The sequence below is a fragment of the Scomber scombrus genome, chromosome 17 (genome assembly GCF_963691925.1).
Source record: "Scomber scombrus chromosome 17, fScoSco1.1, whole genome shotgun sequence".
In the NCBI taxonomy this organism is placed as follows: Eukaryota; Metazoa; Chordata; class Actinopteri; order Scombriformes; family Scombridae; genus Scomber; species Scomber scombrus.
In genome coordinates, this window is record NC_084986.1 from 21,351,924 (window position 1) to 21,378,840 (window position 26,917).

The following is a 26,917-nucleotide window of genomic DNA, read 5'->3' on the forward strand; positions in this document are numbered from 1 at the left end:
ATTGGAATACTGCAGGTACCAAAGTATGTACAAGTTCTATGTCTGAAGTTAAACATGTCTGTTATGAATCTGTTTTCCCTCCAGTCAGAAGCTTCCACCCCAGGAGAGGGAGAAGAACGAACACCTGGTCGTCTACAAGCTGTCTGGCCACCGCTAAAGGAGGAAAAGGTTGGGCTGAAGTATACAGAAGCAGGTAATGACGAATTAATAAACATGAATACATTATCATAAAAGTATTCTCGCCAAAATTGACCTTATACTGCTTTGAAAATTAACCTATTTCCCCCTGTCAAATATGTTTTTTTTCTCCTTTTGACCCAATTAAAATGAAACATGTGGAAAAAGTATTGAAATGGTAAACCTGTAAAGAAAGTGACAAAATACAGAAATGAGAATAAGGCATTGTTACACTAAATGTAAAAGGAAATATTTCATGTTGTATATGTTATAGGAGTTATCAGTAAACCAATATACATTGTGGTCCTTTTGTGTACCAAGGATCATTCACAGATAAAGACATGTACAGTATGTCATCCTAAATAGGGACATGTTTGCACTCAATTAAACCCCAGAGAAGTCTAACTCTGTTAAACATCTTCTGAAATCTATTTGACATTCAAATGTGTACAGCTGGAGTCTATGAAACAAAAGTAATGTATATATTATGATTTCACACTCTCAGAAAATTAGGAAAAGCCATGACATGTAAAGATGATAAAATCAAATATTTCTGAGCTGTAGGGACAACTAGAGCCTGCAGGACCCCAAAGAGACCATTAAAACTGAAAAAATAGAGGTAAAAAGTGAGAATTATGCTAAAATGAATGAACTGACACTAACACTATGTGCTGATGATTCATGACAAGCAGCACAGATGATAGTGGTGTTAGCTCTGTGACAGTACATGATAGATGTAATTCCAAGCTCCACTGCTAAGGTAAACACAACTCCACCCTCAGCAAACTGGTCTGTAAAAGTCCACCTGCCATATATGGAGGGATTTAGATTGTAGACCACAGTCACATGAGACAGTGTGCTTTATAGCAAATCATTTCGTTTTGTGAAAGTGATTTTTTTCCAGCCAACTGGTGTATCATTTTCTAATTTTCAACATTGATGTTCCCCCAACTGCAGTATTGTGGCAGAAAGCATTGACCCGACTCTGCAGTTCAGACTAACAGAGCTTTTTTTAAAGCATATTTTAATTCATTATGTTGGTTTTTATAGCCTACAACATATTTGATTCACTCTCTCCACTCACAGAAGTTTTGTTTTTATCAGCAGCAGGCAGCTGTTTTCAGTATACACTACCTCCTCAGCACCTTACAGCAGACACAGTTAGTGACTAGCTGCTGAACGTTGTGGAGCATTTAGCTGCTAAAGAGAAACATATTCCCCTCAGGAGGTGTTGGAGAGCAAACTAGAAATAACATGAGAGAGTGAACATTGTTCATTTATCAGGTGGCCTCTGAATCCATACTGACATTGCCCTGTGTCTGTCAGTATTGTGTTTGTAGCTTGATTCTGCTGCCCCCAAGTGGTTGAAAAAGTTGCAGGTCTAACTAAAAACACTCGTATCTTGTATTATCACCAATTATGCTGCTTTTATGTTGAATTACATGCATCTGGGAATATAGGCAAATTTATTTATGCTCAGAGAGAGAAGATTCACATTTTAAACTGTAACAAGTACTAGATTTCGGTTTGTTTTAACCTCCATCAAGTCTACGTAGCAGGTTTAATAGTTCAAAACGTTTAAATGGACATTTTTAAAGAGAAAAATGTCAAACACTATTTGAATCGCTGCTAATATACCGTAACTGTACATCACACTCACAACGTTTTAAAAGGGTTCAAAGCATGACTCATAAGGCATTTCAGGACATGGATAATCAAAATTTTCCCACCCTACTTAGATGAATGTCTGGCTCTGTTCATCTGTAGGATTATCAAAGGTTGTTTGGGCAGCAATAAAAGCATGTGCTCCATGTGTACACACCTACTTTCCTGAAAAGACCCTTTCTGTTAATGCTATCTGGCAGTAAATACACTGACAGTAAATATACTCTCTAACTGGATCAGTCATCCATTAGAAGGCAATGTTTGCTCAAAATGCCAGCTGATGCCAGCTGAAGCCAGCGGGTGCCAATGTCTGTATGTTATTGTGACATTTTAGGCTCTGCTGTCATCATCTGGTACACTTTTGTATTGTTTTTGAGCCAGTCTGTGCTCAGAGGATTCTCAAACAACCCTCAGCCTCTTGCAGTGGTAAAACATGGATTTGATTTGTTTTGCAAAATTATCCACAGTTCTCGAGTGTCTCACAGTTGTTGTAATTTGTTTGTCTGCGGCTTTTTAACCAGCCACAGCAATAATGTACTTATTTACTTATTATGGTGAAGAAAAATGCTCTCGGGCACTTCTGCTGTGATAATGGACATCTGTTGTGGTACAAGAGTGAACACAAAGCTATTGTGATGCTCTTCTGCTTTGTTTCTCTCAGAGCACCAGGCCGATCTTCTGCAGCTGAAGAGAGAATGCAAAGAGGAGCTGGAGAAGTTACAGGTCAGCGTGAAAGATATGTTCATGTGGTATGGTGTTGTAATACAGTATGTGTTGATGAAAAGAGTAATGACTGCACACTGGCTCCAAACCACTAATGTGTTTAAATGGACGTTTCAATCCCAGTTAGATCTTTATCATGTCAAAATGATCTGACAGGGGTTTAAATGTTGTTAGAGTAATTTGGTAATGTTTAGGAAAAACAGAGATTGTGTTTAACTGGAACACTTTTCAAATAATGCATCCAATATAATCTTGTGCAGTAGACAGTGTTGTTTTTTATCCTTTTTCTGAGGGGAAAAACTTTCAAAATGAATTACAATCACAAGGGATTGACTTTATATTTCAGAAAAACTGATGCTTGAATGTCATGATAATGCACAAATGGCACAAAGTGAAATCTGACCAACATCATTTCAGGAGGATTATGGCCAGGAGCTCTCCAGATTAAGGGTGGAAAACGAGGACAATGTCGCCCGCCTGAAGTTCACCCTGTCCCAGCTGCAGGCTAAGCACTCTCAGGTTGGGAGCCTTCATCGTGGAGAGCTCAGAGACGTTGCTGTGTCCACGGGAGATGACTTTTTACACAAAGCCTTCCGTAATGTCTGCATCCAGACAGACAGAGAGACCTTTGTGAAGACTCCCGAGGATGGAGAGGGGACTAGGAGATCTTGCACCAGCCCTCAGCAGCAGAGGGTGACCCCCAAAAAGCTAGACCTGGCTTCTATCAGCTTGAGCCTGGCCGGCCAGCGTGAGGGCACAGTGTCTTCCTCTCTATCATCAGACCATCCATCCCACACTCTTCCCCCTCCTCCTCCTCCTCCTCCTCCTCCACCTCCTCCTGGAGTGCCACTACCAGCACCAGCAAATTGTCCTCAGACCACGCTACCAACCAAAACAGACAATCTGCCCCCTCCTCCACCACCTCTGCCATGTTTGTCATCAACCGTGAACCACATGCAACCATCGAATAACCCTCCGCCACCACCTCCTCCACCACCACCTCCACCCATGCCAGGTTTAGCTCCCCCACCACCACCTCCACCTCCACCCATGCCAGGTTTAGCTCCACCACCTCCTCCTCCAGCTGGGGGTTTCTTAATGGATAAACCTTCCAGGAAACCTACAGTGGAGCCTTCACGACCCATGAAGCCTCTTTACTGGACCAGAATCCAGATCCAGGAAAACAAGTATGTTCACAGCCAGAACAATAGCTCATTAAATAAAAACATACACAACCAGATGTGCAAATTCTGTGATCATATTGGCTCTCAAGTTTAAATATATAAAAAATGTGTTTGACAATTTAAAGACCCTCTGGGGAGGACTAACCAAGAGCCAAAATGGTCCTGATGAGCCTGCTGATCTCCAAATGGCCATTAAATAGATGAATAAGACTAAATGGAAACATGATCATATGAATAAATACAGAAAAATATGTAGATGAACAGATAAAATGTCAAATAACTGAATAGTTTATTAAAACTCAACTTAAATCTCATTGTAAGCTGAAAGACACTGAAAAGGGGAATTTCGTAATTTTAACTATTATATGAACTCCAATACAATATGAATTATGACATGACATTTGCTAATAATAATAATACAAATAATAAAGTGGAGTTTTATTTATTTATCAATTTATTTCAATTAATATATTGATTAATGTATATTTTGTGTGGATTCATTCATTATTATTATTTTTAGTCATGATATCGGCCATTTTGAAGTTCTCTACAGAACAAACCCATGATGTACTTTGGAGAACACACTATTTATTCAAGTTAAAGTCTTTTCATTCATAATTATTTATTTTATATGGTTACCGTGGATCTCCATCCAACACAGTCACTCAACAACAACACAATTTAGTCTATAAACTGGGCTACGTGTCAGGAACAACAAATGTCTCCGTGAAGTTGGCGTAGAAATGGGTAAAATAATTTGACTTTATGTACTGACACATTCATTTCAGTTGAGTAGTAGCAGCCAAACATGCACTTCTGTTAACCACTGTCTCCGATAGTTGGTGTGTGGCTCAATCTGCTTCAAATATCACCCGAAAATAGCCGTTTCTGATCCTTTGAGTTTTTGGACAGAGAGATAAATGTTGGCAGAGACGTGAACAGTTTTCTGCTGCTGTTGTCAGATATTAAAAACGGGCCCACACACATTTCACTGAGTTCCCACAGTAGTCAGAAATTTTAGCTAGGATAATTTATAAGCTTTAACAGTAAAACAGCTTGCTTAGACTTTTATAACATGTATGATTGTCACTGAATGACAGTGATTTACACATTATTGAATCATTACTCAGAATGGTTTAAGAGAGAACACGTTTACAGAAGCATTTATTGTCAGGTTATATATTTACAGATTGCACCCACCACATGAACTTTATATACTTAGAGTTTGATTTATTTGGGTTTATGAAAGTTGATACTACTATTTTTGAACTTTATGGTGTATTACATATGTTAATTGTATTCAGTGTTTGGATTACATATTTTTAATTCTAGGCCTCTGAGACTTCATTAAACAATCACACAACACTAAACCTCTTTATTTAACTCCAAAATATAGTACAAAGTTCTGAATAATTGAGAATAATTTAGTTCAGTACACTCAGTTCTAGTTGAGGCCATGCCATAGATTGTGTTGATACATGATGAATACAGAATTAAACACAGAAATGATTCAGATTTGTCCAGATTTTTATATTAAATTGCCATTAATGACCTAGAATCTAAACTACTACAGTCAGTCAGCTTGCATTACTAAAATGTATTGATCAAAGGCTAATTAAGAATAATGTGTGTCTCTCTCTCCCAGTAACAACACACTGTGGAATGTTCTGGAGGAACCACATATAATTAATGCTGCTGAGTTCGAGGATCTCTTCGCCAAAGCCACCACCAAGACCAAGAGGAAGCCGCTGTCAGAGGCCTATGAGAAGAAAGCCAAAGCCAAGAAGGTAACACCCATAAGTACTGATAATATCATCCAAGAAATATTTGCCACTGCAGCCCAATATTAAAGAAAAGTACATTTCAACAGCACAGTACAGTATGTAGTGCAGAAAATGGATTGCAGTCTGCTTCGTGATCACTAGAGGGGGTTAAAGTCATTGAGTTTACAAATGCAACAACATTAGTGTCAAAAGAATATTATAAATCCAGATTAAGGCTATGTGATTTATTCTCTCCACACAAGCACATCCAAAATTCTGAAACTCTGAAAAACTTCAATTCTTCACCTGAGTTTAAATGTGTTTTGCTGCATTAGCATAGAGAAAGGACTAATGCTACAAGTTTAATGTATTACATCTTTTACAAACAAATGCTGTCCAAAAAATGTCTCATAAGGGACATTATTGCATTTGAAAAAGACTGATTAAAGGTTTAAAATAAATAGAATACAATGAAATAGAGAAGAATGCCACATTTTTATCCATGCAATTCCTTACTTTCATTAACCAGAGTGGACTCTGAGCAGCTGTTTAGGTAAATCAATCCTCCATTTCTGACAACTTTAGTTACAAATGTGTTGATGCATTATGGGGAAGCAGACTATGATGTGTTTGTTTTGCTCCATCTTTACACAGTAGACTGTCCACTAATGGCACACTCATGGTTTCTAGTTATAAAGTGGTCATGGTAACTCCGTGTGTGTGTGTGTGTGTGTGTGTGTGTGTGTGTGTGTGTGTGTGTGTGTGTGTGTGTGTGTGTGTGTGTGTGTGTGTGTGTGTGTGTGTGTGTGTGTGTGTGCGCGTGTGTGTGTGCGCGTGTGTGTGTGCGCGTGTTTGTGTGCGCGTGCGTGTGTATCAGCTCATTAAGCTGCTGGACGGTAAGCGTTCTCAGGCTGTGGGAATCCTCATATCAAGCCTCCACCTGGAGATGAAAGATATACAACAAGGTCAGTCAATCATTCTCATGTGTTGCTAAGAAACCACATAGATCACAATTAATTTCCTATTAGCTGCTGATATGAACAGGACAAGTCAGGGTCATTTAGAACATTTATGTCTGAAATTGTTAATAGGACTGTATACAATATGTTAATATTGAATAGATCAGGTTCAACTTTAGGTGTATTTGTGTTACAGCTGAGTGAAATATATTTATTCAGGTATACAAAAACAAACAAAAATGTGTATGAGTGTATCAAAAATCTGAGTAAAAGTTTGAGTTTAAGTGTTTTTATGTTGCTATTTTCTTCATCATAATTTGTAAAAAAATAAAATCCTTTCATAGTCCATTCTCTAGGAGCACTACAGCCTAAAAATCTAGGTAACCTTGAATTAGCCTCACATTTTGTAAAATACAGCTGCACAAATAAGTTAATAAATAATTGATTAGTAGACCAAAGAAAAGTTATTATAACAAATGATTAAACATTCAGTCAAATTTATAGTAAAAATGTCAAATTCTGTCCTGGCGGCTTTTTAAATGTGGGAATGTGCTGTTTTTGTTCTCATATATGACACTAAATTTAATATCTTTTAGTTTTGAACTGTAAGTCAGACAAAACAAGTACGCTGAAGACATCACTGACGCCTCTGAGGAATATTGAAAACCATTTTTTTGTTTTTTTCTATATTTTGCTGACTATATGATTGTTAGTTGCAACCCTAAAGTCAAACCTTTATTTGCCAGCAACATACTGTAAGTAATATACATAAATCAAATACTCAAGAACAATATTTACAAAAAGTATCTTCAGTACCATAAATACCAATGTCAACAAAGCTTGTGATAAGATGATCATGTTTCACTGGGAAGCGACTTGCTGGTTAACACAGACTGAACCTTTAATTACCATCTTTACTAAATATTTGGAATTTTTTAAAAATTAAATAATCCAATTATATACTGTTGACAAAGCAACTGGACCAGTTTTGTTAATTTTCGATTTTTTAATTTTATGCACTAGTAGTTTTTTCAATTTAGAATAAAGAAATATAATCATGTTATGATCGAAAAGCCTCTGAAATAACATTTAGACTATCATAAGAATCAGCAGTGAAACCTCAGACAATGTATGTAATCTAACAAACATCATCTAATCTATCATATAAACCGGATTAAAGTATATATCTAAACTATTTCCTAGCCAGCAGCCTTCATCTGTAAACATACAGGTAACCGCAGCTCCCCGACCATCACGCTCGTTTAACTTTAATCCCGGCATCACAGGGAAGCTACTCTGTACTTCACTCTGAATATGAGCCGTCGGAGAATTTCAAATAGGATTAAAAGTTAAAACATACACCATAATGCCACTATAATAGTGACAGAGAGACAATCTGCATTGTTAATCCCAAAGTGAAAAACCTTTGTAGCAAACAGCTGATTGTGTTTCCCAGTCAGAGGAATGTGTTCATGTTTAGAATTGTCACATTTCCTTATTTATTCTTTCCAAGAAATAAAACCCAATATCATCTGAAACCCTTTAAAGATCCTTTTCTTTCTTTCTTTTTTTGTACTATCATTCTATTTAACCAGATATTTTATGTAAATTGATCATTGAATTTTGTCACTGATTGAAAAGGTTCTGGCTAAATTATTTTTGTTTAATTGTTATTATATTATTATGTCATTTTCCATGAATCCACTTGTAGCTGTGCTGACTGTGGATCACTCTGTGGTGGACCTGGAGACCATTGAAGCGCTGTATGAAAATGTATGTATCATGGCACACGTTTGTTATATAGTGAGTTTAATACATGTGTAGTTATAGATTTATTAACCGCTCATTGATATCTTGTTATCGATGTATCAGAGGGCTCAGCCAGATGAGCTGGAGAGGATCAAAAAACACTACGAGACCTCAGCAGAAGAGGAAGTTAAACTGCTGGACAAACCTGAACAGTCAGTAACTCACCTGCTAACAGAAATGATAGTGTATACTCTACCAAACATTTACATAAAGAAAATTGTGTATGTGATTGCGCCTTAGGTTTCTGTACGAGCTCTCTCAGATCCCAGACTTTGCAGGCAGAGCTCACTGCATCATCTTCCAGGCAGGATTCATTGACGGGATCGCATCCACCCAAAGCAAACTCAACACAGTCTCCTCTGTCTGTAAGGTAGGAGGAAACACCTGACAGCACACACCTCTGTTCTTATTTAGCTAGATTTGATTCAATGTGTTTTTTCTCTTTATGATTACAATCAGATTATACTCTGTGCAATGATTCAAAGTTTAAATGCATTAAAAATATATCAGAATTTAAAAAAAAAAATCTAAATATGTTTGTTGTGTTATAATCAGTATTTGCATTTTATTACAAGGTAATTGCAGTGGTAATACTTACACTGCTCATTTGATATTATCCTCATATCTGTGAGTGAACACTAGCTGTGTGTACACCATCTTAAAAAAGCGTTTAACCCTGCGTGTGTTGTCTTTCTTGAGGCTCTATTGGAGAACGATGATGTGAGGGAGGTGATGGGACTGGTGTTGGCTCTGGGGAATCACATGAACGGTGGCAGCAGGATCAGAGGGCAGGCTGATGGCTTTGGACTCGACATCCTACCCAAACTCAAGGATGTGAAAAGCAGAGTACGGCCTTAAACACTGCAGGATTATTTCCCTGTTTTTTATCATGCTTTAGTACTTCAGAGTTTCATGATTCTTTGTCATGTTCTTTGTTTTTTCATTCATTTATTCATTATGTTATAATGTCAGATGTCTGTGTTATACATGATCAAAGTTCCAAACTAGAGCATTTGTAAAAAAACAAAACAAAACAAAGAAAAAAAAAATGTTCAGGCTTCAGTCGGCTCTGAACATCTTGTGCAACATTATCTCCTTGTGATGACATCAGATCGTTCGCATTCCCACAAATGGTGTTCTGTAGCCTTTGTTGCTGAGGTGATTGCTGAGGTTGTTCACGTTGTTCCCTCTCATATCTCTGATTGGATTCAGGCTTGAACGTGTACAGATGTTTTTGAGAAGTTAGAGAAAAAGAAGTGAAATCCTACTACTTGTTTGTTTATGAAGCCTGTTTATGAAGTGGCAGCATCCTGAAGCTGGCCAATGAGAGCAGAGTGGCCTCATCAGGAGGGATTCCTTAATGAGACAGGAGCCTGCGTCAGACAGAGGCTGAACTGAGGGGCTGCATAAAGAGCCAGAATAAGATAAATAAAGAGGTTGTAAATCATGCAAAGATATTCCAGTAGAGTCCAAGTATGTAAATATAGACCTGGAAATGTGCAAGATATTTCCTCTTTAAGATAATTTCCTCTGGAGTAGAGCAGAAGGGCAGCATGTACATTTGCTCATCATCAGAGAACTGGCAATATAATCTTTATTTTTCCATTTAAACACATGCCAAGTCAGCTTATGGATCAAATCTGGCTGTGGACCTTTGTTGTATGTCACCCCCTATCCCGACATCTCTTGTCATCTCTCCATTGTCCGTATAATAAAAGGTATAAAATTCCCCCCATCCCTCCACAAAAAAAAAAGAAAAACACATGCAGAGTCATCTGTCTTGAGTGATACCATTTACTCTGTGCACGCAATCCTGCTATCTAATCTATCTGGAGAGGGAAAGTACATGTTAATGCGTAGTTTTAGCAGAGGCACTGTGTATGCTAATGTTTTACTGCTGACTGCATTTTTTTCTTTAGGATAATCGCATCAGCCTGGTGGACTACGTGGTGTCATACTACCTGCACAATGTGGACAAGGTACTGAAAAAAAAAATTGATGCAATGATGGAATCAATTTTTAAGCCTATTATTGGTGTCCACCAACATGAAATGAATTCTAGTATGTTTCCTCTGTCCTGAGATAACAGTGAATGTATCCTCAATGATTGCTACTGATGTATCATATTGGGTTCCACCAGAATTCCGGCACAGACAAGAGCATATTCCCCCTTCCTGAACCTCAGGACGTCTTCCTGGCAGCGCAGGTCGAGTTTGATGACCTCAGCAGAGACTTGAGACAGCTGGGACGAGATCTGATAAGTATGTGACGTCACCGCTTCAATCTTTACAGCTAACTATCTACCCAGGCTTTTTTTCTGTGCAAACTCGTGGAGTAATGAGTTCTTTTCTCTCTCTTGCTTTATTATGTTAGACAGTTACACACATTACCCCCAAAACATGAATTCCACATTGTGCAGACAGACGGTGAGCTTTGGCATCCGTGTAACTTTGTGACCTGTAACAGTCTTGCCTTGTGGTCATTTTGTTGTGTGTTTTTGTTTGAAAAACCACAGCCAGCCTGTGTAACTCTATCACTGTGATTTTATGTGTTGCTCTCTCTTGAGAGGTTCCCACAGACCAAACCAAGGCCCAGTCTGGCATCGTTTTTCCTCAGACACCCCCCCTCCCTCCCTCCCTCCCTCCCTCCCTCCCTCCCTCCCAACATCTCACCACCCTGGTTTCCCATCACGGGCCCCAGCCATTGAGTAACTGTTTATACTTTGGGCTAAAGGCCTGCTTCTTTGACCAAACTCGCGTTCGCTAAAGCCCCAGAACAAAAGATTTCCTTTCGTCTTTCTTATCCTTCGCGCCTGTTCTCTCCTCTCTCCTAAGTGTGCCCATATGACGCCATTCAGCATGCCAGCCAGTTAAACCAGACAAGTCATGTTGAGGACAATGCTTACACGTACAGAATATGATTGTGACTGAGTGTATTGTTGTATCTCTATGTATACATGTGTTTTTGCATGCATTTCATCGCATGTGTGTTTATTTGTGCGCTGTATGTGCGTGTATTCAGAGACTAGTAGGAGTCATGCTGCTGATACTAGCCTGGCGCCTTTCAGATCCAGCTTCTAATCCTCCTGCCCATCAGATCTCCCATCGTTGTGCCTTTGTGCCCCTGTCGCCAAAGCAGGGAGACCATGGCTTCCCACTTACGTAATCTCCAGACCTCTCGTATCTGTATTATCTCTGCACGGGCCTCTGCAGAGATGCACGGATGCTTAACCTGAACTGCTGTATCACCTGGGCTCCAGTGTGGCCCCCAGATGTGTGCCACAGATTGCTTTCTTTACCTCTCAACACAGATTTGTCTTATCAGCCTGTCTACCCAAACCACCGTGCAATCTGGATCGCCCCGTCGCAGGTTCCTTTTGTTCTGCCCGTTTGAACCGCCCTCATGCCTGATTTTGTCGTTCTTCACTCTCCCTTTGTTTTCTGTTTGGTTGGTATGAAATGTTTCCCAACATCCATTTCGACTGAAGCTCTGAAGGGAAATGAGATCCAAAAGACTCCAACATGAATCACTTTTTAAAAAGGCGTCAGAAGGCTGTTTTAAGGGTCAGTTCATCCAAATCACTGTCAAAAAAAAGTATTGTGGTAAATTAAATTAGATCTGGTTTCTGCCTCCACCCTAAGACAATAGAAATGAAAAGACTTTCATTGTGCTGCAGCATTAAAAAATGCATTTAAAACTTTAACAGCAATGTATTTTTCCAGAAAGAATGTCCCAGTTACTCTGTATACTAATTTTTACTGGAACTAGTTATAACCGATAAATACTTGATTTTTTTAAGCTGATTCCAAAATTGATATTTGAGAGTTTCCCACAGTATGCATGCATTGTTTGGGCCACTGGGGAGCAGTGGAACACACTCTTAACACAATATTGACATATTATCACCTGATGAAGTTGATAAAAATCAGTGTTTTAGCAGACACATCCAGCAGACACAGAGGAATATAATCTGTCATTAGGAGTCTGGTTTCTGTCCATCTGATGTATGTAATTCTAATACTCAATCTCCTCTCGGCTCTGTTTGGGTCTTCAGAGAAAAATATCTGTTTCCATTGTGGTCACCGTGCTCTTTGGTGGGCTTAATAAAGCTTTTTGTGAAAACTGCAGTAATGCATCTATAACAGGCTAAACACAGTTCCAACTAGAACATTTGGGTGAAATGACCCTTTTAAAACTATTGCTGTAGTTGATAAGATTCCGTTTTATTCCCATTAACTTTGCTTTGCATGTATTTCTGTGATCATACAGTATTTGGACTACTTATACTCTAATGGTTATAGTCACGTTAAGCCACTTTTATAAATACAGTATAGTTTACCAGCACAATCAGTACGTAATCTGGCACCTCTATCCTTAGATCCTTTGTTCGTAAAAGGAAAAAATATTCCCCTCCCCAAAACAGAAACTTTACCAAGAAAAAAGAAGGAATGGTTTATTTTTCAAGCACTTTTCTAGTTATAAGTAGTATTTTTAATGTCCAACTCACTTTCTGAAGGCTTTTGGTTTACTCTAATATTCTGTAAGCTTTGCCACATCCTTCAAATCAATGGCTCTTTAAGGATTTATGTTTCTGTGGAATCTTGCTTGCATGATTTATGAGGTGACTGATCATCAAAACCTTGAAAACCTCACTACAGTATGCACCCATCCCTCACTATGAAACCAAAATCAACGCTTCAGAGCAGTTTGTGTAACTTCAGTCTCACATCTGAAAAGCGCCCGGTTCTGTTTATGAGAAGGTCTGTAACCCTCTTCAGTCAGAAATAAGCAAACATTTTTCAGGCACAAAAGGCAGACAAAAGAAAAGAACGGCTCGCCACACAATATAGAGAGAGATACCCGCCTCCAAAGTTTACACAAATCCTGAATGAAAACAGTATTCTTTTGTAATCTTATCTGGGAGATGTTGATCGAGCGTCGGGGTGGGGTGGTGGGGGAGGCCGGGGGCTCGGCTCCCTCCGCAGCCTCTATTATGACTGGCTCTGCAGACTGGCTCCTCTGATCCACTGATTGGACGCAGAGCAACAAGGAGCGACAGCCTGGCAGAGGAAGAGAGAGAGAGAGAGAGAGAGAGAGAGAGAGAGGGAACAGAGTTTGCAGTCGCCATCTCAAGGTGAATCTCAATAAGTGATATCTAAAAGAGGAAGCTGTGCCGATAACCTCCCGCTCGGGCACAGGTGGAGTCACTTTAAACCAGCACTCTCTCTTCTTACTCTGTCTGTCTCTCTGTCTCTCCTTCTGTCCATCATAGGGAGGGGTTTTTAAAAAAAAGCAAAAAAGCAAGTGACTTATCGGTTTATATCTCAAACACTGGAGAGACTGGTGGGAAAATGTCTCAGTGAACAGGAGGCAACATCCCAAACTTTAGAGAGACTTCTTTCCACTGAAAGCAGGCCTGAATTCTTCACCACACAGTAAAAACAAGATAAAGCTGTGTGCAGTTTAAAGGGATTCTCCAACTTCTTTTTATTCATCATGAGGATAACTGCTCAGCCTGTGAAAACAGTTTTCAGTGGCTCTGGATGGAGCTCTCTAAAGTCTGTTGTCATAGCAACGTCGTCAGTTTGGGCTTGGTCACTACAGATTTATACCGTAAAGCCCATGTAACAAACTGAAGATGTCCAAATATGGTTTAAGACATATAAAATACTCTGATTTGAATAATAATTTGCATTTTCCACAGAAAGGTTAAGCTAAGTGGTTAAAAATTGGACCAAAATTGGAATTTAGGGGTTGATGTGGATGCATCCCTAATGCACCCCCTTTTGACTGGTACTGTATATAGAAACACACAATTTTGATCCCACAAATGTGGTTATCAGACACTTGTGACAAAGATATGTAATGGAGGCCTTGATATTTTACAGTGTAACAATAGACTTGTGTAAAATGACATCAATGCACTGAAACAGTAAACTTAACTTGGAATTCAATAATTATAATTAGCTATGAATAAAAAAAGACACAGAAAGACTTGAATTAAGAAAAATGATCAACTATACATGAAATGATGCTTATATAACTCTTTTTTTAAAGTATCAGCACATAACAGACAACGTATCTGCCGATACCGATATACTGTATCTGTGGTAGGTCAGTATTGGCTGATAATATCAGTTGACCGATATATCGGTCAGGGTCTAGTTAACAAGTCTTCAGATGTCATCTAGTCTCTCTCTCTCACAACAATCCTACTCTTATGCAGACCAAAGCAACCGTACCAAGATCAAGCCAAGACAATCCCTCAAACTGTCTTGGTTTGATCCCAAACAAACTCTGGCCCAACTACAAGATGTACTCTATAAGTCTGAGCTTAGTGTTTCCCGTAGCGAGGTGTGATTTGTGTGACGGGATGAGGATGAGCAGAATCAACATTTGCTAGCTTGAGAATTAATGAAGGTCCAACCTGGACTAGTGCAAAAAAAACTATGATTCATTTTAGACATTTGGCAGATAGGCTCTTCTTCCTGTGTTTGTGTTGTTGCTCTCTTCACAGACACACCTGACCAATGATTGGAGTGAACACTTGTAGTGATGAATTTTGGCTCACTTGGATTTTTTTCTGTGATAAATTAAACTGATTCAAGAAGAAAAAAACCCAAATTTACCAACTCATCCACTGATTTAGAACAGAGCAAACAAACTTGCCCTAAGTTGCATACTGGACCGCGACTGGCTGCAAATGATTTGTGATGTTACAAATATTTAATGGTGGTAGGTACATGCCTTTGGCAAATTCACTTGAAAACAGCCCTCTAGTGGATCCACCAGAGTTGTATGAATGCCTTTTATGGATTTACATCGGGGTAAATAATGTCTTTCTGTAGAGATGCTACTCAACAGCAAAATGGCTTCATTCTGGTTTAATCAGTTGTTCTTCTGTGTGATGTCATGTCCAGCACTGGAACGTCTTTCTTCAAACTTCACCAATGCACAAGTGACTGTTTAGTGACTTATTCCTCTAATTGCCTTGGCCAGCCTGAGATTGTATTTTAGCAGCAAATGTGTGAGGTGAAGTTGAGGTTGTATGTTGCTTTATTGCTACCACTTCCTATTACCTCCACAACTAAACTTGATCTTTTCTAACTTAATTAAATACAAATATGGTTTTCAATTTTCCTCATCTTTTTCCTTTTAGGATGTGAAAAAGACGTACAGAAGGTTTGCTCTGACTCTCCTGAAGAACACCTGCAGCCGTTTAAAGACAAGATGGAGGCTTTTGTTCTCAGTGGTGAGTAGCTGCAGACATGTCTTGTGCATCCAAAACAACATAGTAGGTTTTATTTTAGTAGGTTTATAGTGTGGGAAAACACTTTTCAACAAGCGTATTAATAACAACACACAGCAGAACAGTGTATCAGTAAATACCTGACAAAACTAAACTAGACAAAAAGCAATAGATGGGTTGAAAATGACATTTAACTTATAGGTACTGTTCAGAGTGACACTCTACACGTTTTTTCAAGTTAAATTTAAGATTTTTAAGTTAAAGTTTGGTGACTATTTTAAGTATACATTATGTATTAGTTGTATCTTTGATATAAAACTGAATATAATGAAGGCCAAACCTGCATTATAGTTTGCTTCTATTGTATGCTTACATGCCAGCAATAGAAAACTCTCTGTGAAGCATTTTGAACATTTCAGTCTTATAAACATAATTTTGTTCAGTTATAAATAAATGTTAAAATAAATCCCCCAACAATGAACGTCTTCTTCCCCCTCATCCATCAGTCAATATGTGGTTCCTTTAATTATTCTGTCTCCACTAGTAGTCACAAAAAGACAGGCTTCATCCTGTTATTGGCCTGATTATCTACATTATGTCCTTTTTGGCTTTTTCATGGGATGTTTTTGGTGTGTGTGTGTGTGTGTGTGTGTGTGTGTGTGTGTGTGTGTGTGTGTGTGTGTGTGTGTGTGTGTGTGTGTGTGTGTGTGTGTGTGTGTGTGTGTGTGTGAGGGAGAGATAGGATGGATTCAGAGTATAGGCTAGACACTCAGATAGGGATCAGACAGATTTGGCAATGATTGAGACACTCAGGCACTCGGAGTCTCAGAGACTCTTTCACTAGAAAAGAATAGTCATCCAGCCAGCTCCAACTAAATCAATAGCAACATAAGAGAGAAATCCTATCTCCAATTACCCAAATCGTGTAGATTTCTAACTGATTATATTAATAATTATTTGTGGCAATTTTAAACTCCAAATATAACTAGAACTGTCTCCTAAAGAGCAATGAGACTGCTCCATTCAGATAAAGATGCCCTCATTAATAGTTTAGTTTTTGTTATAACTTTGGTATAAAACATCAGTTTACTAACTGAGATTTCTAACATAAAAATAATACAAATAAAGTGATCACAAAAATTGGGTGCCGTGATGGCCTACTGGGTATAGAATAGTCTTTTTCAAAATAATATGATACACTAAATCCCTCAATTTTATCAGGGATTAAGTTTTAATTATACTGGAATAAGTTGAAAAGATCTTCAAAAGAAACCAGAATTTGAGTCATATAACTTTGAGTAAATAATTTGTTGGAAAACAGAATCCAACAACACTACAGGCAGACACACAAAATCAATAGTGTATCTGTTATTTTGTGATAATGGCACTGCAATTTGAAAGTGGCAGGAAAAGTGGCTCCATTGCTCATTTTGAGGAGGCTGAATGGTTGTCTGGCTCCATTTGGCAGGCCATCATCTTCATACCAGAGGTTCTTATTGTGGTGCTATTATTATTATTATCACATCAAGAGGCTCTCCATGAGGATTATGGCTGTTTAAGTATAATCTTTCTTCTTTGTCACTTCTTTCTTCCAGCACGAAAAGAACACGCTGAAGCTTCTTACGAGTTGATGACTGCACAAAAAAGGTTGGAGAAACATTATTTTGTCCTTTATATGCATCACACTCATATAAACTATTTCTAACATCAAAATCTCCTCAGCAAACACTTCATGGATGGAAAATATTGGGAAACTTATAAACAAACTTTGAAGTGACAACGTTTGGATTTAATGAAGCAATTTAGGCAACCGCTATGAACACATATGAACATCAGTGTCAATATCTGGAAATGGGGGACAGGTGACAAGACACATGTGCAGGCTGGGAGTGATTGGCTGGGAGGACACCGGATGAGACTGATACATATCAGGTGTGAAGGTTTGGGAAAAACACTGAGGGCAAGGCAGGCCTAATGAACCTGATGCAGGGCAGGTGTGAGGTGGAACACATGAATAATGGAGGAAGGAAGACACGGAGCAGACCAAATGAGTCGAAGATCCAAGCAACCAAATATGACAATAATAAAAACAAAACACAATGTTAACAGCTGGCATTAACATGTGTCTCAGTTATAATGTCAGTCAGACAAACATCAGATTTGTTTGTAGTGCGGGCTAAAGAGCTAAGAGCTAAGAAAAAATGTTTCAAGAGCTCATTTCCATTAACGGGCTATCCCAGCTGTTCAGATTACTCCAACCACGTACATCTGTGTTCACCTCCATTCTTTCAACCACCATGTCCTGCATTGATGACACATTTTCTTGTTACATCCTGGCCAGAGATACATCAGGACACATTAACGTTCACACTACAAAAGATATGCGGTCAAATGTGTCCCAGACCACCTCTGCAAGCGGTTTGAGTGATCGGATCACAATGCATTTCGGAGGTCGTTTACACTTGTCTTTAGCACTGTCCAGTTGTGATCGGATCATCCGAGACACATCATAATGCCAGGTGTAAACAGGGCTATAGAGTCCACAAACATGAGTCCATGACAATATTGTACACTCAAACTTCATTGAACTAAAAACACATCTCCATCTTGCTTGATTATATTGTTATTTTTCTCTTCTTGCTGCTCAGTTTTCAGGACATGGTTCTGTACTTTGGACTGAAGCCTAAATCAGGAGAGAAGCAGGTGACAGCCGGTCATTTCTTCATGCTCTGGTTTGAGTTTTGCACCGACTTCAAAGCCAGGTGGAAGAGGGAGAACAAGAACATCTCTAATGAGAGGTATCTGTCTGTATCTCTGGCTATATTTACCACATGGTTCTGAAATGCTCACTTCAACTTATTCAACTCAGGAAATAGGTGCTCTCTGTTGATCTTATCAGTTTATATTGAAAATATGGGAATGCATTATCCCACAGAGATTAAGTAAAATATAATCTGAAAAATACACAGTTCTTTAAAGTCCAGAATTTAGTGAAAATTGCTTAGTTTATTCAATTGTGAATTATTATTATTAATTATATCTGTTTGTATTGCTGCAGGCTATATTGCTTGTTGTTAATGTGAGCCAGGTAACACAATTTCAGTTGAGAATGACAATAAAGTTAACCTTAACCTCAGATCTCTCTTTTTGTTGTGGCTGTTCCAGGAACTACAATCAATGTTGTGTCTTTGGAAAACGTTTTTGGATTGATAAAACTAAACTTGTATTGCTGCCATTTTTATCCACATATTTTTTAACAATAATATAATTTCAGGCTGAAAGAGGCTCAGCTGTCCGTGAAGAGGATCACAGGAGAGAAGAAAGTGGAGACCAGAAAGATTAACCCAAACAGTCTGGTAAGGAACAGACATCTGTCTAAATTGACAACACAATTCAGATTAAAGGACAGGTTCACAATTTTATTAGACAAGCCTGTTTTAAAATAACAGTCATGAGCCCAGATGAACACTGAGAGATGCTTTCTTGCTGTAATTATTCCTCCTGTTCAAACTCACCATTATAAAATCCCTTCATAATTCACTTAAAATGTAGGTCATAGAAAACGAAATCCACAGTCGTCCTTCTGTGCAAAAATGTGTTTAAAAGTTGATCTGAATCTAATATGAGTGGATCAAACCAAATCTTTCAAATATCTTTCAATGTTAGTCTTTTTAATACCAAATATGTTGTTTGTATTTCTTACAATCCTTTCACTGCAATAATTTTGCTCAAAACAAGACTTTTGGATTTTTTCTCCCATCACTTACATTATAAGTGCATTATGAAGTTATCTTCTAAAGGTCAGTATGAACAGGAGGAATGATTACAGCAAAGAAAACATGTCAGTGTTCATTTTGGCACCCAACTGTTTTAAGACCGACTTGAACAATTATGAACCTGTCCTTTAACACCAAGTGCAGTTTTAAGCAGAAAATATGACCCTGAAAAGACAGCATATATTACAAAATCCTACTTTTAATGAATTAGTACAAAATTCTGTGTAGTGTTTTTGTCCATACTGATTAGTCCTATGATGTTTGTCTCCCAACAGAAAGAGCGACTGCGCCAGAAAGAAGCCAGCATGTCTTCAACTTAGACTTAGGAGACAGAAAAATATACAATTCTCACCAACATTTCATATAGCTCTTCTATTTTTTTTTTGTATATGTTCATGGATTGATGCTATTTACTAACTGACAGCAAAGACTGAAAACAAATATTTTGTGCAATATATACAGACATTAGTGATCATTTCAACTGTAAATAGATTCTTAAATTCTGCTTTGATTCTGATGTGTCGTCTCATAATTTCCTATATTTTTCCACAATAAAATCACTGATCAGGAAAAATTGTGATGTACAGTAATAGCTTGAAAACGCTTTTATTTATTTAACTTTACAATAAATGATACCGTCATTACACAAAGTCGTAAAATGAAATGGCATTTAGCAGTGCAGGTTGTAAAAAAAAAAAAAAAGAAAGAAAAAAAAGAATCTCCATGTCATCAAAGCCCTCAGCTCACATCCCACACAGTGGAAACAATACAGCCATTCAAAGTCCTTTGAAGATCCTCATACATTATCTGATGAGGTTTCTGTACACGTCTTGCACCCGTGCACCATCCCTGTGGCAAGAGGTCTGCAACAAATATGGCATTATGAATTGTTGCAGCCTCAACCCTAAACTTGCTCCCACTGACACTCCAAGAGTTCAATTAACTCATATACTTTGGCAACAAATCTGTTAACACAAATGAAAATGGTTTTCTGGTATGTTAATATTTGGTATTTGCTTGGTGTAATAAGTTACTAGTTGCAAGTGAAAATATAATCTTAGAGGGGAACAGGTGCCTGAATCCATAACTTTCATAAGAATTATTGGTAAATTCAGTATCTTCTCTCCTTTATGATGATGAAAAAAGGGGCCAGATGTTTGATCTCATTTAGCCTCAGGTAAGTTCCTCACTTTCTCCTTCCCACTGCATTCTCATGTGTCCCTTTTTATTATTGCAAAGCTGCACTTTCCTTCACACAGAAGGGAATATATATTATCGGACAGAATGTGTTACTTTGAGTCTAGTCCGTATCTATTGTTGTGCAGCGGCACTGCTTTACGCGCTGGACCCGTTTCTTCCTGGTGTTGGGCGTCTGTCCCGGGCAGAAGAGGGTGTACGTGACGGTGCTGAAGGTTTTGGGTTTGCAGGCGGAGCAGGACTGAAAAGCGTTTCCGTCCTGGTAGATATGCCGCGGGATGTAGAAGGAGTTGCACTGGCCGTAGCAAAACCGGTTGATGATAATGCGCTTCAGGCATCCCTCCTCGTGGATGGTCTGCTTGAGCGGCTGCGTCTTGCACCAATCCAGCCGCAGGTACCGACGCTCCGTGACGTGCAGCGCCTCCTGACTGGACTCCAGCACCTCATCGGTTGTGGTTGTGGGACCATTCCCGCGGGAAATGAATCCGCTGATGGGGGGTTGTTGACACCTCTCCGATTCATTCGGGTTGTATTTGTTTGGGTGTGGGAAAGCGCCTTGAAAGGTCGCAGCATCTGTACTCCACGGCGGGCTGAGCAGTAGCGCCAAAATGACGGCATGGTTCATTAGAGATGACGTCCTCATTACTGAAGCTGAAAGAAAAACAACATAAAAGTTACTCGTTGATTGCGGAGCATTTTACGCACAGCTTTTACGCGCGCATTACGCATTTTCCAACACATGATCATTTGGTCTAATTGGGTCTGACAAACTAATAGTTACCTGTTGTTTATCCAAACTTTGTACAAGAAAACGTGATCCGGGAAGACAGTTTACAGCTTGTGTTTCTTCTGCAGGTCCTGCAACCTCTGTAGTGGCTTTATGAATGGCACTGTGAGCGGTTTTCTAAACTGTCTTCAGTTTCAGAGTTTCTGCAGAGCACGCCCCTAAACCCTCATCCTGACTTTATCTGTCTGAAAAGGGGGGGAAACATCCAACTCCAAACGTTTTCTCAATGCAGATAAATCGTTTATTTGACTTTACAGAACAAAAACAATAACACAAACATTTTGGTAAGATGAAGTGACCCAAAACTAATTCAGTGCTGCCTATAGAGATTCAGGTTACTGCTGCATGGTAACGTAAAGAAATACTTGTGTGTCATGCTACAGTGAAGTAGTTGTGATAACTTTATTCATAGTAATATATACTAAAGGATATGGTTTGTACGGAATCCTTGTTTCAAGACACAGAGGTGATTAACTGGTCATATCAAGACATACACAAATTTAACTTCATACTGTGTGAACCTCAATCTCTGTACAGTCAGTGATAAGTAAACTTCCTTATTCAACATTCCCTCAAAAAATCAATAAAGCTATATAAAATGTCTTATTATGATACAGTTGATATACTGTACACTGCCAGGCAAGTTTGTAACACCTGATATTTTAGCTTTTTGGATCAAATGGTGGCATCTCAGGGGTTGTGGTCTTTCATGCCCTAAGATTTTGACTACAAGAGAAAAGAGAAATGAACTGATAATCTTTGTGTCTTTTTACTTGGCTGGAAACAGATATTTCTCTCTTGTAGTAGATATTTGTCTTATAATCGAAGCCATTCTACAGTCTAACTACAGTAGAATACATGTTTGAGTATTTGCTTTTTTTTTTTTAGGGTTTCCTTTCTCTTACTTCTCCTCTGATATTTGCATCCCACGATGAAAGCTGAGTGGCAGACAAGTATAATAAATTGGTAGCACTAGCATCAGTTTTAAAACAAATATACAGTTTGTTGTTGGTTACAGACACATAATTAGTGACAAAGTTCTAAGCAAATTAAGTTTTAGATTCAATAAAAAACCTCTGACTATCATTGTCATATCTTTTCTTATTCATCAAGGAGATTCCATCACTTGAGATGTAAATATAAGTGATAAAATACAGATCCTAAAAACTTTTTGCAGTGTACTTTGATATTACAGAGAGCAGTTTGAGGTGCAGGAGTTTAGGTTGTGGATTTGGTGGCAGCGGAGACGGTCGGCGCCTCTTCCTCCGAGAAGTGGGGAACAGATTTCTTGGCGACAACGTTGTCCAGCCTCTGGCCCATTAAGTATGGGTTGACGCTCTGCAGGCAGACCAAAAAAAAAAAGGTACAATATTAGTGTTGTACATCAAAACCTAACATCTGACCAAATCTCAGAATGGCAATATCAGTAGAAGCAAGTCAGGTTTCATCAAAGCTTGTTCAGAATATGACTTTATATCCAAAGCAGAAAGTTTAAGAGTGCATTGGTTCCTTCAGGGCGATGTGGTTTCTCAGAAATAATCCTACAAAAAAAAAGGAAAAAGACAAGCAAGAAACACTATACCCTTTTTCTCCTTTTCGGTCCACCCTTCAGTTTTTGGTACAAAAGCTCCTTGTTCTGAAAGGAAATGTAGAAGGAAAAAACAGTTTTCAGACACAAAATCTATGCCTTGTTTTACAGCCAGACTCTTAAATTACTGTCAACAAATTGCCTGAATACATTTTCAGGGGAATGAAAACATTCATTCTCAAAGAGCGAGTTCTTTAGGCCAGACGGACCAAGATACAAGCTGATGGATGAATCAACACAAATTACAAACAAGTTTGATCTTTCAAATGGCAAAAATCTTGTCCTCATCTTAGTTCTAAGCAGTCGCCAGCACGAGTAGACGACGAGAAACCACAGCTATGATTACTGCTGCTGACTTTCCTGTTTCCAATAAGCAGAGTACGAGAGATTTGCTCTTTTTCAAATGTCAGATGATAAAATTTAAAGAAATTATTGCCATACCATACAACTAATATTAATGCAGCCTTTTTTGACTGTTGTACCATACAGCCCTGTTAAATGAGCTCAAGCTCTTTACCAACACCACCTTGTCATGTTCCTAATGTGTTTATTTAACACAAATAATGATGTGACAATAATTTCAATTTAAAAGATAAAGATCCAGAATCTTTGCACATAGCTGTTGGTAACTGCAGGAGATGGGAATCAAGAGTTTAAATGACTGACTTGATAATCAATTGATTGTTTAAAGCAATAGTTTGACATATTGATGGTTAATATGCTTATTAGCTGTGTTGCTGGGAGTCAGATGAGTGCAATACCATGAGAGTGGTATTGAACTCATCTGGAGGGTAAATATGTAGCTACATCCAGGAGCCAATTAGCTTAGCACAAAGACTGGAAACAGAGGGAAACAGCTAGCCTGTCTCTGTACTAAGGCAACAAAATCCACCATCCAACACCTTTAAAGTTTAGTAATTAACTTATATCTTTGTTTGATTTGTAAAAAAAAGAATATTAAGTAGAAAAACAACACATTTGTGGTTTGACAGGGGTTTATATGCTGGACTATTTCTTGACCAGAAGCTGCAGCTTCCTGGAATCTTGTCAATGTGAGGTTACCAAGCAACCAGCAAAGGACTCTGAACAGAAACAGGCTGATTGTTGCCCTCATTTATGTAACTCTCATTAAGAAAGTTAATTTCCAAAATGTGTCCCTTTAAGTTGTCTATCAGACACACATTGTTGGTTCCAGTTCCTCATATGTAAGATTTGCTGCTTTTCTGTATTTTCTATTATTGTAAATTGAACATCTTTAGGTTTTGGGGTGTTGGTCGGAAAAAGAAAAAAAAAAGAGAATCTGAAGAGGTCACCTAGTGAATCTTGGAATTGGGAATTTGCAACTGACATTTTAAAGTCTTAAATAAGGATGACTCAAAAAATCAACATCTCGATCTGTAATAGTAATAATCATTTTTTGCAGTCCTGCTCTGTACTCACCCATTTTGCCAGTGCAGGGTAATCATGCTCCGGGTCGAACAGGTGCTGGTGTTTTTGGAACTCTCTGCTGAACTCGGCTGTGTCCGGAGCGTTTTCCAAACACCCGTCTGCTGCTGCAAATGTGATGAGGAACAGAATACTGAGGATGCCGTTTATCAAACAGGCTCGAGATGCCAGCAGTTAATCAAAAAGAGGTTATTGTACTCATTTGTGTAACTATGTTTTGTCTCTCATTATTTCTGTGGTAGCATTAACAGCTATGTTTACCATGATTCTAGTGAATTTTTGAAGTGGAGGTATTGGAAAGTAATATATTCTACCCTACTGGTTGTACAGGTGTTAGTATATTACAAAAAATGTGCTCAGAATAAAAGTTTCTACCTGTTTTTCCTTGAGGACAGGGGTTAGGAGGGTCTGGGTATCCATGGTCATCGCTGAAGTCTTTGGGAACATTATCACCTGTCAGCTCAGCCACTATGTTTGGGATGTTTCCATAAGGGCCTAAGTGCTGCAGCCCCTCGTGAGCACCACCTTGTGGGGGAAAATAAGCACTTCAGTTATCATAAACAACAGAAACGGGAACACCACCTAGAAAAACACATTTTCCATGTCACGACAGCATTATATTTTCTAATGTAGCTTTTTCAGCTCTAAATAAAACCTCAGCTAAAGCAAATTTACAGTATTCTCCATATTAACACTTGAATTATAATTAGGATGGTATTACTTAAAAAATAAACATTTGAATGGTTCTGAATATATTAATTTAGTATAACAGATGTAATCCACAGTATTGAGGGTTAGGAAATATTAAGATGAATAAGGGTCATACTTATACATTTAACACAGCATTATGGTAACATACTGTGAACATGAAAAGAAACATAAATAAACACAGCTCTAGGCCCAGAAATATCACATATGGAGAAGGAGGAAAAGGAAAAGGAGGAAAAAATAAGGATTTCAGACTTTGAGTCTATATTTGACAAATATAGAGAATATATTGTAACAAATACTATAGCCTAACATACATTTCATGCCCCCATCCTCTACATCTTCTACCTTGATTCACCTGATTCATCTCTGCCCCTCCTCATCCTCCTCACATTAACACTATCACCCCTCTACGTGTTCTAAAAGCACCCAACATACCCTGTATGCTCTGAGGCCCGACAATGTTTGTGGCCTGGTGTGCGGGGTACTCCACCCTAGGCCGAGCGATGCCCAGCTGTTCCATGACGCCGTGTAGGAGCCGCTGGATGTCGGCCTCAGACACCTGGTCCGCCGTGCGGGGGCTGCGGGCTGAAGCCCTTCCGAGCTGCAGGCACAGCAGGAGGCCGAGCACCGATAACCGCACAGCAGCACACATTTCTGTCATCTAAACACACAACAGACTTCACTGTAGATGGAGAAAAGACTATGTAGTCATTTACAACACAGCTGCTTTTTCTTCCCTAATGGATTTATTACATAATGATGACCCGTAATATGGAGAGAGTGGCTGCATTATGTAATTATAGCTAGTTAATAGAAACCTAAAAGAAATGTAGCTAAAGAAATATGAGGGGTGTGTAAACATGACAAAACCTTGATGCGCCATCTGTAAACAGAGCCATTAAGGTCGATGTAAAGAGCCTATAAATAGCCTACATGATGTCTATTAAACAGAAAAACACCTTCATTTGTGTTATAGGCTGTATTTAATTACACATCTGCGGTAATAAGTGTCATTTTATCATCTGAAAATATTAAAAAACGATCACAATAAAGATAGTGGTGTGTTTTCCTTACCGTGTCTCTGACAGAGGAACCTGTCTTCTGGGCACCTCTGTCAAGCTCCCACCATTACAACATGCATTTCCTGTCTTCAAAATAAAAAATATTGCTTCTCAAACCCGACGGTAAAGAGAATTAGTCTCAACCAAATTCAGATATAAGTCAATAGATCATTTATTTAGATAATGGCGTTTTGATGGCGTTCGGTAATAACTGGCCTTAAAGTTTTATCCTTTAGGACTTTTTAGGCTGTTTGATTCTGAAGGAAAGACACCCCATTTCCGGTGTTTTCGTCGCAACTTGTATGCAATCATTACGCAACCTCGCAGGAAGATGCAATCCGTCCTCCCTTCACAGTTCAGACGCAGTTGCTAAGAAACCAAAAATCCTCTGTTCTCATTGGCTGTTGCATTGTGCCAATTATGAGCACATCAGGCGAAGCGTGGAGAGAAGTGAGATGAACCACAGGCCACTGTTAAAGGCCACCAAAACACATGTAGTCATATAGTGTAGTTTCCTGAAAAACGCCCATTTTATCTGTAATCTGCATAATTTTCTTATGTAATTATATATTCTGCTGTTAGTTGCATAGTGCTGAGTGCAATATTAAATCAAATAAATACATAAGACAAATCATATGGCAAACTAGGCATTTTGTCATGACCTCTCTGGTGATGATACTGGCCTTTACTTAATTTATATCATTATTAATTCTCCATTATTGGCATTGTGCTTATTTCTGAGTCTGTACTCTTAGTTTGTTGCTGACTTGTTAAATGTCTCTTGTGGGTTGCAAACATGGGCCCTTTTAGTCAAGCCATCTG

At 38.6% G+C, this 26,917-nt stretch overlaps 3 protein-coding genes across 3 annotated transcripts; 1 reads left to right on the forward strand and 2 right to left on the reverse strand.

The window, feature by feature from the left end:
- Positions 1–2,201: 2,201 nt before the first annotated feature.
- fmn1 (formin 1) lies at positions 2,202–19,885 on the forward strand. The gene is made up of 16 exons (XM_062437253.1): positions 2,202–2,268; positions 2,504–2,565; positions 2,983–3,752; positions 5,395–5,536; positions 6,390–6,477; positions 8,183–8,244; positions 8,344–8,432; positions 8,521–8,650; positions 8,980–9,126; positions 10,200–10,259; positions 10,421–10,541; positions 15,440–15,532; positions 17,125–17,176; positions 18,178–18,327; positions 18,804–18,885; positions 19,581–19,885. Exons 3-16 carry the CDS (start codon positions 3,520–3,522, stop codon positions 19,623–19,625), a joined length of 1,494 nt encoding a protein of 497 aa, XP_062293237.1. The 5' UTR covers positions 2,202–2,268; positions 2,504–2,565; positions 2,983–3,519; the 3' UTR covers positions 19,626–19,885.
- Positions 19,886–20,605: 720 nt separating this feature from the next.
- On the reverse strand, positions 20,606–21,145 carry grem1a (gremlin 1a, DAN family BMP antagonist). Its single transcript, XM_062437254.1, has one exon. It carries the CDS (start codon positions 21,143–21,145, stop codon positions 20,606–20,608), a length of 540 nt encoding a protein of 179 aa, XP_062293238.1.
- Positions 21,146–22,476: 1,331 nt separating this feature from the next.
- On the reverse strand, positions 22,477–25,695 carry LOC133997598 (neuroendocrine protein 7B2). Its single transcript, XM_062437257.1, has 5 exons — positions 25,470–25,695; positions 24,699–24,848; positions 24,318–24,430; positions 22,872–22,925; positions 22,477–22,627 (listed from the first exon to the last, which is right to left on the reverse strand). The coding sequence occupies exons 1-5, from the start codon at positions 25,693–25,695 to the stop codon at positions 22,508–22,510; spliced, it is 663 nt and encodes a 220-aa protein (XP_062293241.1). The 3' UTR covers positions 22,477–22,507.
- Between the last annotated feature and the right edge of the window lie 1,222 nt (positions 25,696–26,917).

Coding starts and splice junctions, on each gene's coding strand:
- grem1a (XM_062437254.1), bottom strand. CDS start 21,145: ATGAGGACGTCATCTCTAATGAACCATGCCGTCATTTTGGCGCTACTG.
- fmn1 (XM_062437253.1), top strand. CDS start 3,520: ATGCAACCATCGAATAACCCTCCGCCACCACCTCCTCCACCACCACCT. Junction 9,127..10,199: donor TCAAGGATGTGAAAAGCAGA/GTACGGCCTTAA, acceptor TTTTTTCTTTAG/GATAATCGCATCAGCCTGGT. Junction 18,886..19,580: donor AGATTAACCCAAACAGTCTG/GTAAGGAACAGA, acceptor GTCTCCCAACAG/AAAGAGCGACTGCGCCAGAA.
- LOC133997598 (XM_062437257.1), bottom strand. CDS start 25,695: ATGACAGAAATGTGTGCTGCTGTGCGGTTATCGGTGCTCGGCCTCCTG. Junction 24,849..25,469: donor CGGGCCTCAGAGCATACAGG/GTATGTTGGGTG, acceptor TTCCCCCACAAG/GTGGTGCTCACGAGGGGCTG. Junction 24,431..24,698: donor CTGTCCTCAAGGAAAAACAG/GTAGAAACTTTT, acceptor TCACATTTGCAG/CAGCAGACGGGTGTTTGGAA.